Source organism: Hippopotamus amphibius, chromosome 5 (assembly GCF_030028045.1).
Source record: "Hippopotamus amphibius kiboko isolate mHipAmp2 chromosome 5, mHipAmp2.hap2, whole genome shotgun sequence".
NCBI classification, from domain to species: Eukaryota; Metazoa; Chordata; class Mammalia; order Artiodactyla; family Hippopotamidae; genus Hippopotamus; species Hippopotamus amphibius.
The window spans coordinates 111,049,801-111,062,811 of record NC_080190.1 but is presented as its reverse complement, the minus strand read 5'-3'; the positions used below and the strand labels follow the sequence as shown (position 1 = coordinate 111,062,811).

Here is a 13,011-nt window from a genome sequence, read left to right as displayed (position 1 = left end):
ATACGCCTCCCACAGGGTCCAGACCTTCCACGCCCGGGTCCCTGAAGTCCAAAGCACAGCCACACAGGCCAAGCGTCCCGGCTTCGCGGGGCCGGGGGGTGAGGGGAGGTGGGGAGAAGCAGGGCGGCCTCTCCTCGCTCCCGCCGCAGGCACCGGTCCAGGGCTGGGCAGAGCTGGGGGGTGGGCGAGGAGGGGCGCCCACGTCACGTGCGCGCGCGCTGGGACCGCAATAAATGCCCGGGAGCTCGGGGGAGCGGCGGAAGCGCTCGGCGCCCGGCTCTGCGCGCGGCGGCGGCACGGAGCGGGAGCGCCAGGTCGCCTGCAGCCTTCGCCGCCCAGCCCGGCCCGTGTCCCCGCCCCTGGCTCCTGCTGATAACGCGTCGAGAAACCCTGGCGAGCTCACTGGGCGGTTGCCGTTGCGCCCCAAGCTCAGGCTCTTAGCTTTGGAGCGCTTTGCCTGCTCCTTGCTGCGGGTCCGAGGGGAGCCGCGGAGGCCGAGGCTCGCGCCCCCCTGCAGTCAGCGCCCTCGGCGCCCGAGGACGCGCGGTGCCCGGGTCCTGCCCGAACCCGGCTGTCTGTGTGCCGTCGGGTGTGCGGGCGGCGGGCGGCTGCGGGAGGCCGGACGCCTGGTTCGGCTCAGCTCTCGTAGCGAACTTCACACTGGAGAGGTAAGGGCGTTTCTAAAACCGCAGCGCTGAGTCGTCAAGATCCCACCTTCTCCTATCTACTTTTTTCTTCTTAAAAAACAAACAAACAAACAAAAACCCAAACAAAAACAAAAATCAACTTGCAGAGAATGGTCAGTCATGGAGAGGGGGTGGGCTACTCGGAAAGCAGCCACGATGGAGACTGGTGGGAGCTCATGCTTCTAAGTGAGATTGTGAGTTTCGCCTCCTGCTGTCGCGCCCTTTGGTGTGGGTGAAGTGCACAGTGTGCGCCTGCGGCGTGTGGGAGGAGAGGCTGGGAAGCTGCCCGTGTACTGTTGCCTTTATCGGGTGCGGGCCACAGGTTAGGCACACACTTTCTAGGAAATAATGATTTTCTTCTTGACCTGTGCATGTATAAGAAGGGACGTCTCCCAGTGACCCCAACTGTTCACTCGCATTAATTCACTGGTCCCTCTAGAAGTACCCATGGATGGATGTATAAATAACATTTTGTACTTCTTTAAAACATTCACCCTCAGTTTCATAATTTTGTTGATATTCTGAATGTCTGTGAACCAGAGATGGGACGCTGAGATAAAATAATACCTTAAAACAGAGAAAGAAACGTGCACCTCTGGATTGACTGATAAAACATTCCAGGGACATAATACCCTTTGCAGGCTGTATGTAATATGTAATATGCATTTAAAACTTTGTAATTCAGAAATTATTTTCAAGCTTTGACTCTTCTGGGTTGCTTTTGCCGTTTATTTTTGGCGTCATGTACATTATCTTGGAAAACACAGTTGTCTACTTTTGTGGAAACGGTGCATTGTGAAGAGTCCTCTCGAGAAAGAATGGGTTGGAGAAAATGTGTTTCAAAAAGTGGATGTCCATTTGCTGGCATTATATAAACAAATCAAACTGGCTCAATCCTTTTGTAACTGTTCTATTATTTTTGTGGTTAGAAAATTAATATCTGTCAGGATTTTCACCCTAATTGCACTGCATGTCCTTATAGCCAAACGGCGTGGAAGAGCCTGTCTTGGAGATTTTCCCGGGGAAGTCCTGAGATCATTCATTATGAAGTGTACCGCGCGGGAGTGGCTCAGAGTAACCACAGTGCTATTCATGGCCAGAGCAATTCCAGCCATGGTGGTTCCTAATGCCACTTTATTGGAGAAACTTTTGGAAAAGTACATGGATGAGGATGGTGAGTGGTGGCTGGCCAAGCAAAGAGGGAAAAGGGCCATCACAGACAATGACATGCAGAGTATCTTGGACCTTCATAATAAGTTACGAAGTCAGGTGTATCCAACAGCTTCTAATATGGAGTATATGGTAAGAAAATTTTCCAAATGGTATGTACATAGAAATGTTTAATGATGCTTTTAGCTTCCATGGTTAAATTCCATGGTGCTAGTATTTAATCTTGTACTATTTGTCCTCTATAAAATTAAAAAAAAAGATTTTCTTCAACAGTATCTTCTTCAGCATATTCTTTTACTAGTATTCCTTTCATTCTAAGAGCTCTTTGAATTTCAGAGTAGAATTAAATACCTTTAGATCTAATGTTCCTAGTAAGTGCTTTAAATTCTACTCTTAGGAGAAAGATTCTTATCCTGAAAATGCTGAACAGTTGGTGTATTTGCTTTTAAATGACTTAGTAGAATAATTGTTTCCTAATTCCTAACTGATGGAATCTTCTCATGAATGGTGGATCTGAAAAAAAAAAATCAAGTATCAGTAATTTGAAGATGCGTTCCAGATGGCTGATATACGTATACATATACATATATATGTGTAGATAGATATAGTTACAGATATATATCATTTCTAATGGGCTCTGGTTTCTTAGAAGTATGTAAATGATATATTGTAAAGAGTACATTTGTGTGGTTGCTTTATGTTAAGGACTACTTTGGGAATGGCTTTTTCCTTTCTTCTGGATTTATTTGTGAACTTTGAAGTGTGAAAATAAGCCTGGGTAAAGGATTAAATGAAAATAAGTGACTTATCCTTAATAACCTTATGTTCACTCAGTAAATTAGCAAGTTTGGGAAACAAAATTACTTTTTAAAGACTACTAGTTATTGCTCTTTTAAGACTATAACTCAATATTAGGGTATTATACCCTAGATATTTAGAAAATATTCATACCCTAGATATTAAGAAAAATTTTCAAAAATCTATACTACTCCCATAAATTAGCAATGCACTAGCAAAGACTGATAATAATCATTGGTGAGAACAAACTTAATGAACATTGGCACTGACATTTCTCCTTTGGACACATTGCAGGGTGTGGTTAATTTTAATACATTCTTGTTTTTCCTTTTTTTTTTTTTTTTGCACTTACATTAGTTTTCATAGGTATTCTCTATTTAGGTAACTTTCATGAAGCATGAAAGTTCTAAGTTCACATTACACGTTACAAAATATTCCATTATATTATTTTAACTTTTACTATAAAAATATTTTACCCTAAAGAAAGCAGGTAGCACCCAAGAGAACTCACCAGAGGTTAAGAATAAGGGCCCAACCATGAGGCCGTCAGGGTTTAAATTCTGGCACTGATACCCACCAGCTGTGTGACTTTGGTCAACTTATAAATTTCCCTCTACTTCAGTTTCTTCATGTCTAGCACATGCACTCAGCTCAGAGGGCTGTTGGGAGGATTATGTGAGGAATGAAATGATCTGTGTAAAGTTTAGCCCATTATCAGGCGTGTTGCAATTACAAGGTCCCAGTAAATGTTACTAAGACATTAAACCAATTTTATGTCTCCTTATGCTGTTTAAATAGAATATCTGAGGAAATCGTTCACTCTTTTCAAAATTGTGTGCATGATATGACATCTGTAATGTCTCACATTTCTGATTTTTGTATATTTTAAAGTGTTTGTTCAAAGCACAAAATTCTATGACTTCTTCATGTGTGAGCTTTCGAACAGAAAGAGCCAATAAATATGTGGAGCTTTTCCAAGTAGGCCACTGTATGCTTATTCCATGTGGATAGGTTTTCAGTTGCTTTTTATTTAAAATAAGGAAGAACTTGGGAGTTCAAACCCACAAAAAGAAATCTGAGAAAATTTGCGTGTGTTTTAAGTAATATGGAAATAATGAAAGAACAGTTCTGTGATTCGTTTTTATGTCTGACTTCCAAGGAAAATAACTGCCTATTGTATGATGTCTGGTCTAAGATGTTTATATGAGTTTCTTTTTAGTTTCACTGGTTTCATTATATCCTTGAAATGTAGATTCAGAAACTAGCCAGGGTTTATGTTGTGTTGCCCTTAGATACTGTTAGCACTGGAACTATGTCCTGGCTAATAACTGGGCTGCAGAGGAGTTTATTTCCCATTGGTGTTTTCTAGAATACACATTTAAGGGGAAGTCTAAAAGAACAATACTATTTTATTTGAAATACTGTTGATTTATATACTACATAATAATGATGCAAGTACAGACGTCAATCCATAAAAACAAAACTTATTCATATAGTTGTTTAAAGTGGGCTTATTTTGATAAGACAAAATTAAAAACTAACCAAAGAGCCATTTCCTATAAAATCTGCAATGCCTTATGATAAGTGCCACTCTGGCCACTTACACTCTGTGTCATATCACTTTGAAAGTTCAAATAGCCAGTGACCTTATTTACAATTGGTGCTTACCTTAGTCGACTATTTGTGCTTGAACCTGTGGCAGCCAAGCCACATCCACGTTTATGAACATCACAATCCTATCCATACTCTAATGCTCATTCAATTAACAGGGTTAAAAATGGCTTCAGGAAGGCCACACCTTCCCTTGAAGAGCTTATAGGCTGATTGAGAAGGAAGAGTAGACTCATTTGCAAATTTCCAAGTGAGCAAGGACATAAAATTCTTTGTTTACGTGTGTGAATAATGCCAAGGGAGCACGTAATAATGGAGACTAATTTAGGAATATTCCCAATGGAGAGAGTTAATCAATGGGAAGATGAGGTGTATGTTGTTCCTGGAAGGTGATCAGAACCACACATCGTGGCCAAGAGTGGAGGCCATTTCTCAGTTAGAAGAAGAGGAACCAACACACATGCAGTGGCAGGCTGCTTGTAGGAAACTCGAAGCAGAGTAGGTGGAGGAAGCAAAGCCCTGTGGCAGAATCAGGAAGGAGAGGAATGAGTTATTATTTACAGAAGCTGGTGAACTTAAGGAGAGAGCTTCCCAGCATTTAATTTAGGATAAAATGAAAAACTGGGGCTTTTAGGTCATCAAATGAAGCTGTTACTGAAGAGGCAATGAATTTTTGAGGGAAAAACACTGGCTCTGGACGTAGGTTCTTGTGTTGTCTCTGCTGCTTACTGGTTTGTGAAGTCTAGTAGTCAGCAGTCATCCTGGGCATTGCTTTTCTCGTTGGTGAAGTCGATGTAGGAATATAAACCCCACAGGCTGCAGTGGGATAAGAGATTTGATCCTGTTGAGCTTTTTTATTTTTTCTTCTTACTTTTCTTTGAGGCTTTCCTTTCCATGGCTTTTAACCCCATCACTTTGTTCCTTTATTTTTCTGGTTATTTCTTCAGCATAGTCTTGTTTCCTGCTTGTCTTTTAAAACTTTACTTTTGTCCCCCATGTTTTACTTTTGGCGTTCTCCCTTCCTACAGGACTTTACCTACTCCTTTGACTTTAAATACCATCTATTGATGGCTCCGTAGTCAACACTCCGTCTGACAATCCTCCTTGAGTATCATTTTCCTATTTCCTGTAACTGCCCACTGGGGGTCATCTCCGTGTAATATTACTCCCCAATTACTTCAAGTTTAAGATGGCTAAAAAGAAAATGAACTGCTTTTGTTCCATCCTTGCCCAACATCCTACTGCTCTCCCTGAATTCTTTCTCAGTGAATGTCATAGACATCTGCTTAGTCCTCTCTGAACAAAAAACAAACAAACAGAAAATTGGGCACATCCTTAACTCCTGCCTTGCTCTCATTCCCTCTACCCACTTCTACGTAATATGCTCACACAGACATAAATACACAATTACTTGCCAAATTCTCTAGATTTTGTCTCAGAAATGTCTTTTGAATCCATTTCTTCTATTTCATCCTAGCTTGTACTCCTTTTCTCCCCTGAGATCAGTACCACAGCTTCCCTGGCAGCAGACTATACCATCTAGTCCTACTTTATTTCTACTTCAGTCCACCTTCCTCAGTGTTACTCAATCATCTTTTCCCTCAAACAAATCTTTCATGGTTACTCAGCTGTCTTTCTGTAAAACTTTCTCTGATGTGTTCATCCCCCTGCCCCACTCCTGTGCAATTATTTTATTCAAGCCTATGTATTATATTGAAATTTTGTTGCAATTAAACATATACATGCCTGCTTTCCTTACTAAGACTGAATTCCTTGAAGGGTAAGGATGTACCCCTGTGCCTGCTGCATAGAAGTACTCAGTAAATATTTGTTGATTGAATATTGTTGAATGTTCCATAAATATGTATTGAATAAAGGGATAGATGGAAGGGTAGGTAAGATTATATATGAAATAAAAACGAGTGACAGGTAAGAAAGAGGAATTAAAATAAAAGCTCTGGAAGATAGGATATCACCAACATCAGAGATACTGACATGGAAACTGGAAATACCAGAGATAAAGGAATAAATTCTTCAAATAATTCAGGATTTTTTTTTCGGTTTTTAAAAATATTCATGGTATACTAAAAATTGTCCTGTAATATAGACCTGCTGAGCTAATAGTAAAGATATTCAAATGCTCTGGAGTTTAAATAATAAAGTAAATTAATGAGTATTTACCTCTTGTTACAAATTTTTAATAGATCCTCCGAAACTTATAGATTAGCTAAAATCCAAAATAACTCATTGACTAGAAAGTGTACCTAACTCTAGAATGTATTTTAGTAATATAAGGACACATTACCAAAAAAATGACATATGTGTCATTAGATCATGCTAACTGTATAAGCCATTTTCCAGTAGTATAACTGTTTCCATGTCTTTTGTAGCAGGGGTCCCCAACCCCCAGGCTGGGGACTGGTACTGGCCCGGGGTCTGTTAAGAACCGGACCACCGAGCTGGAGGTGAGCGGCTATCGAGCGAGCGGAGCTTCACCTGCCACTCCCCGTCGCTCCCATTGCTCCCGTCGCTCCCCATCGCTCCCCATCGCTCCCCATCACTTGCATTACCGCCTGAACCATGCCCCACCCCCACACCCCCACCCCTGGTCCGTGGAAAAATTGTCTTCCATGAAACGCTCTCTGGTGCCAGCAATGTTGGGGACTGCTGTTTTAGAGAACTGTTGACAGACACTTTGCTGGGAGGGTTGATGGCTGTGCCTGTTCTCTCTCACGTCACATAAGGTGACACTAGGGGCAGAAACTTTGCACAGCATTTTTCCAAACGTGGAAGAAAATATATCTAGATATACATCCTTTTGTGGGGCAACCAGAGGCTCGAAGCCAAGCAGCCAGTGGTACTTGCAATCCGTGGTACGTGTTAATGCAAACAGTGGCTTAGTTCCAGTTTGTCACTTTATTTATTGTGACTATATGGTCATGCTTAACACTGGAAATCAAGTTATTTTTCTTCTGTGCTTTGTACAACACATAATTCCAGAAACTGGACAGGGGGTAACCTAGTTTGCTGAACAGGGTGATGCTAGTCTGAGTTCTGCTCTATTTCTATGTGTAGCCTGAATCCAAGCCTGAAAAAGTGATTTTTAGCTTGTGAGTTGCTCTCACAAAACAACTCTCATAAATCCACATTTTCTGACATTATTTGCCACCAGTGACATATACCAAGAATAAATACAAATAATGAAATGATGGCTTCGTAACTTATTTACCCAAAGCTCAGTGTTTACACATTTCTTCTCTTGCTAAAAGTGGCAGGATTTCACTGCACGGTAAGGTTTTATTGCAACTCTTGATTCCTAAAACGATTTTCTGTATATTGGCACTTGCCTGGTAGTTTTCAAAAATTAAATATTTGCATCTTTTAATGATACACAGTATAACCTATATGCACTTAAAGGTACATGAAATATCTGTCTTGGTTCAAAGAATGTTGTTATTTAAAGTTATTAAAGTTTCTTTAATTTCCCTAAAGTGTTTTTATTTATTTTACTTCACTAATATTTTTTAGATACAATAAAGCTATGTTTTGTTTTAGTTTCTTGGTTCAGAATTTAAAAGTTTTTAAACCTTTAACTTGAATACATTATTATTATTATTATTATTTTTAAAGACATCAACACTTCAAATTAATATAGCTTTTCTTTTTGAAAGTTGCACTGTAGATGGCAGTACCTATAAGAAGACAGGGATATTACAGCTCAGTTCTGTTGAATTTGGTAGCTGAGTAGAGTTGGAGTTCTGGGAGATTAAAGATTCCTCGTTAAATGTAAGGAGCAAATCTAGGCTCTCAGAAAGGCAGGAGATGACAAGCAGTTTCATTAGGAGAGTGGAACACTCAGAACCAGAAAAGTGCCACAAAATTTTGAAATTGTTACTGTTGTTTATTACTTCATTCAGCAGGTATTAGGAGCTTACCAAATGCCAGGCCCCATCTAGGGCCCAGCGGTAAACACAACAAACATTCTAACTTGCCTGGAATAGGTGTAAAGGCCCTAACTCTCCCAGCTCAGCAAGGGGGCCCATGTGGTTGACACAGAGTGGGTGTGGCCGTAATGTAGAAAATGAGGTCAGAGATTTAATTGAGGAGAACAGATGCACGTCATTGTGAAGACTCACTGAGTCTGAGTGAAAAGAAGCCATTTGAGTCATTTGAACAGAGGAATGGCATGATCTTACTTATACTTACTCAGAATGGTTTTGGCTTTGTTGAGAATAGACTTTAAGTGGTGGAAGGAGGGGTACAACAGTGTGAGCAGGGATTCAGGGTTATTGTAATAATTAATCCAGCGTTGATGGTGGCTGGGAGTGGGGTGATAGCCTCGAAGGTGATGAGAAGTGGCATCCTGTGAATACACACTGAAACTCCTCTGTAGTCATGACATCGATCTTGAAAAATTCAAGGAAGCCTTGTTGCAAGACTCCTGCCATCGACTTGGCCAGCCAGGCAGCAGTAGGATGGGAGTTCTTGCATCTGGTGCAACGTCTAAATCCACCCAAGCCTTGGCTGCAGGTTTTGAAACCTGGTGGTAGTTTCCATTCTGCTTTAAGTATCAATGGGGAACTTTCAACTTCTACTGACTTCCAGAACAGTTACAGAGATTATAGAAATCAACAGGTTACCGATACCCATTTTGCCAACCCAATTGCAAGAGATTAGAAGAGGTGGAAGCAAACTCTGCCTCCTCATTCCCCAGGATAAAGATGCTTGCTGTTTTCCCACGTGGTCTGCCCTCATTTCCAGCCTACTCTCCCACTCCTTCTAAAAACAACAGAAGGTGAGAACTTTAGCAGGTCAGGACAGTGGCCCAGTTCCTGTTTATTGAGCACCAGTTGCACCATCATGGGGTATGTCATTGGGATTTTACAACATCTTGGAGGCAGCACAGCTTTTGGATGCGGGGTGTGGCTGTACAGATTTTTGTGTGAGCAACTGAAAGTATTGGAGTTGCCCTTTTTTAAAGATAAGGAAGAGTGTGGCTAGACCAGCTTTTGGTAGAGAAAGCTGGAGCTCAGTTTTGGACAGATTAAACCCAAGATTTCCCTTAAATATCCAACAGAATTTGTCATGTATGCAATTAGATCTATGTGGTGTAATCTGGGACCTAAAGTCAAGATTCATCAGAATTTAGATGGCATTTAAAGCCATGAGAAGAGCTGAAATCATCCAGGGAATGAGTATAGAAAGAAGAGATGTTCAAGAAGTGAGCCCTCAACATACTTTACAGTGTAGAGGTAGGGAAGGGGGGGAGCGGCAGCAAAGGGAATTGAGAATTAGGAAGAAAACCAGGGAAGCAAGGTGTCCTGAAAGCCAAATGAAGAAAGGCAGAAAGGATTATCAGTTCTGTGAAATGTTGCTTATAAACATCAAGCAAAATGAGGACCCTTGAATTTTGAGATATGGGGGACACACTGGAGGTCTGATAAAACAATTTGGGTGGTATCATAGTGGTCCAAGGGTGGTTCAAGGAAGAATGGATGGGAGAAGTAAGCAAGCTTGTTCACCTACCCATTCATCAAAGCTGAACCATCTCCTTTGGGCGTAGAATCTGCAGCCTTAAATCTTTTCTAACCAAAGTTTTCAGCTTCGTTTTAGAAGAGGTAATTCAGCTAGGGAACATATCCCAAATTTACAGTTATGGTCAGTAGGAAAATGCAGTTTCTTTGCTTAATTATTTTTGTGGTTACCTTTATTGAATGGCTTCATTAAAAGCAACATGGTCATTTATAATCATTTATAATCACAATTAAGAGTGACATTTAGTTCAAAAACATTCTTTGCTATTGTTCAGCTTTGTTCTCCCACATACTTCTTTCAGGAATTTATACAACTAAGTAACTATACATGATTTAAAATTTAAATTCTTATATTTTTGATGATTTTTACTAATTAAAGTTTATAAAACTAGCGTAGGTCTATGCTAGTTTTATATGTTATTATGTAATATATAGTTATTATGTAATATATATATCTATGCTAGTTTTATATGTTATGTAATATATATATAAGACATAAAACATTTAGTTCATTGGAAGAAAATGTGAAAATTCAAGTGGTAATAAATCATCTGGTGAAGGTATTACAGTATGTCTAATAACCCTTTCCTTATTTTTCTAAGTATTTGTTGCCTTCGTAATTTCAAGAAGTTACAGAAAGGCGATTATAATTGATTAAAACAATTTGTTATTCTCATAAATAAATTTGTGATTAAAAAAACATTTAATTCAACAACTACCGATTGAGCATTTTTGTGCTAGGCACTGTTTTTGATGCTGAAGAATACGGTCATGTATAAAAAGTTCAACGAGTTAATGAAAATTAGCAAAATGAGCTGGTAGAGAGTGATAGAGGTGGAGCTAACATATTGAGTAGTTGGGGAAGACCTCTCTCAGTTAGTGGCTTTTGAGCTGAGAGCTGAATTACAAGAAGGAGTCAGCTAAACAAAGCTACAGAGACCTGGGCAGAAGGAATACCAGGCAAAAGGTCTTTAAGTCAGGAATGAGGTAGGCGTCTCCAGAGACCACAAAGAAGGGTAGGGTGGCTAAACTTTTATTTAGTAATGAGGAAAGTGTTAGAAAATGAAGTAGACATGTAAGCAGGGACCCAAATTCCTTTTGGGCCGTATTGGTGAAGAGAAGTTTGGATTTTATTTTGAGTGAAATGGAAAGTCATTGGAAAATTCCTGGCAAGGGACTGGCCCGGTCTTATTTCCAGTTACATAAAATCACTGTATGTTATGGAGAGTGGGCTGAAGGAGGGTCACGTCCAAAAGCAGAGAGAGAGTTAGGAAGCTACTGGTATATTCTGAGTGAGAGATGATGGTGACTGGGACCAGGCTGGTAGTGGTAAAGATGAAGAGAAGTGGGTAGTTTCAGGGTATGTTTAGATGGCATTGCTGATGTTTTTTTTGATAGCTTGAATGTGAAGGGTGAAGGGTAAGGAGGAGTGTTGTTAGGTTTTTTACTTAAATCTATTGGTGAAGTATTTGTTGAGGAGGAGAGACAGAAGGGAGAAGGGAAGGATGAAATCAGGAGTTTCTTTTTGGCCAAGCTTATTTTGTGACGCCATGTCACCCTCAGTTGAGTTTAATGGTCAGTGGAGAGGTGCGACTTGAGATAAAAATGTAGAAATCATGTGGAGGCTATTAGGAACCATCTTATCTTAACTGACTGAAAAAAAACCATCCAAGGAGATTTTTATGGATGAAGTTTGAATGCTTTGAATTAGTCCTGGCCCAGTCATATATACAGTTGAGCAGAAAGGAGAAACTAGCAAAGGAAGCAGAGAACAAGTGGGCAGTGAGGCTGGAGGAAAGGGCAGCACAGACTGTGTCCCAGAAGCCAGGAGAAGAGAGTTCAACAGCTTCTGTACTGCTGAGAAGCAAGAAGTAGAGTAAGATGAAGAAAAGCCAACAATAGTTTTGTGGATATGCAGGTTGGTGGGTTTTGTTATTGTTGTTTGTTTTTTGTTTTGTTTTTTTGTTTGTTTTTATGAGGGGGAAACCACAAAAAAGAAAATCTATATTTTTTTATTGGCTATGGTAGGGGGACAGGGTGGGGGGGAGGCAGTACAAAAGAAAGTAGCCCCTACACTTTGAAAAGAGTCATTTCAGTGGTGGAGTATCACCAGAAGTCTTACTGAAGTGGGAAGAAGAGAAGGAGAGATGGGAAAGTTAAAAAGTAACTAAGTAACTCCTCAAGATACTGTTGCTGTGAAGGAGATCTGAGAAATGGAACTAGCTAGCACTACATGGGTATATGGTGATGTTTTTGGTTATCCTGTTAAAGAGCATGCTTGTATGTTGACGGAAATGCACAAGTTGAAAAAGTACTTGGCGTGGGAGGGAGAAAATAAAACTGCAAAGTCAGTTCGTTTATTCTAACAGGAAAGGCTGAGGCTGTAGGTACACAAGCAGGAGGTTTGGTGTATTTAATGGAAAAAGAGAATTTTCATTGTGGATGCTTCTGTTTTTCCCAGGGAAGTGTGGAGCAAGATGGTCAGCTGAGATTGAGAGGGCAGGAATGAAGCCTTGTGAGGATAGGATATTATGAAATGGTAACTTTGGAGCTACTACATAAAGATGACTCCGGAGTCAAATGTATGCAGTGTTTTGAGGTACTTTAAGTTCATTTGGTTCACCATGCTTTAAGTTACAAGATCTAATAGATAGGGAAGAAGTTTACTATAGCATGTGTTGCTATAGTATGTAGTAGTACAATATTTCCAAAAAGCAAGAAGATTTAAAGTAATGATTTCTGTGGTTTGCGGTAGGTCACACCACTCTTCCCAGCCACTTCATGTGGTGTCACTTGGTTGACCTCTGAAGACATTTGACTAGGCAGCTCCTGGAGATGTGAGAGAGATTAAAGGCATGTTAGGTGGGGTGGGGGGCGGGAGGTTGATTTTTAAAGTATTCAGATATTACATAATACAGATCAAGTACAGATACAGATATAGACCAAATAATGTGTTTGAGATTCAGATTACAGCTGAGGTTAAATACAGATAGTTGTGTAAGAGCTCTAAATGCTAAATTATGGGAATGACCCAAATATGTGACTTGGATTAGTGGATTATTTATTAAACTCACCAAATATAAGAACCTGAAACTATGACCCAGGGAAGCTTACTTTTTTTTCCCTTCTTTTAACTAGTTAATAGAATCAGTAAGGTGCAGTTAATTAATTGTCAGCTGCATACATATAGCTTATTGGGAAAAAGGCAACAG

At 40.2% G+C, this 13,011-nt stretch overlaps 1 protein-coding gene across 1 annotated transcript in view; it reads left to right on the top strand.

The window, feature by feature from the left end:
• Nucleotides 1–537: 537 nt before the first annotated feature.
• Nucleotides 538–13,011, top strand: part of CRISPLD1 (cysteine rich secretory protein LCCL domain containing 1) — a 44,687-nt gene continuing 32,213 nt past the window's right edge. Inside the window, exons 1-2 of the mRNA XM_057735815.1 lie at nt 538–668; nt 1,669–1,988. Of these exons, the coding sequence (XP_057591798.1) occupies nt 1,731–1,988 (258 nt within the window). The 5' untranslated portion in view covers nt 538–668; nt 1,669–1,730. The remainder of the gene's footprint in view (nt 669–1,668; nt 1,989–13,011) is intronic.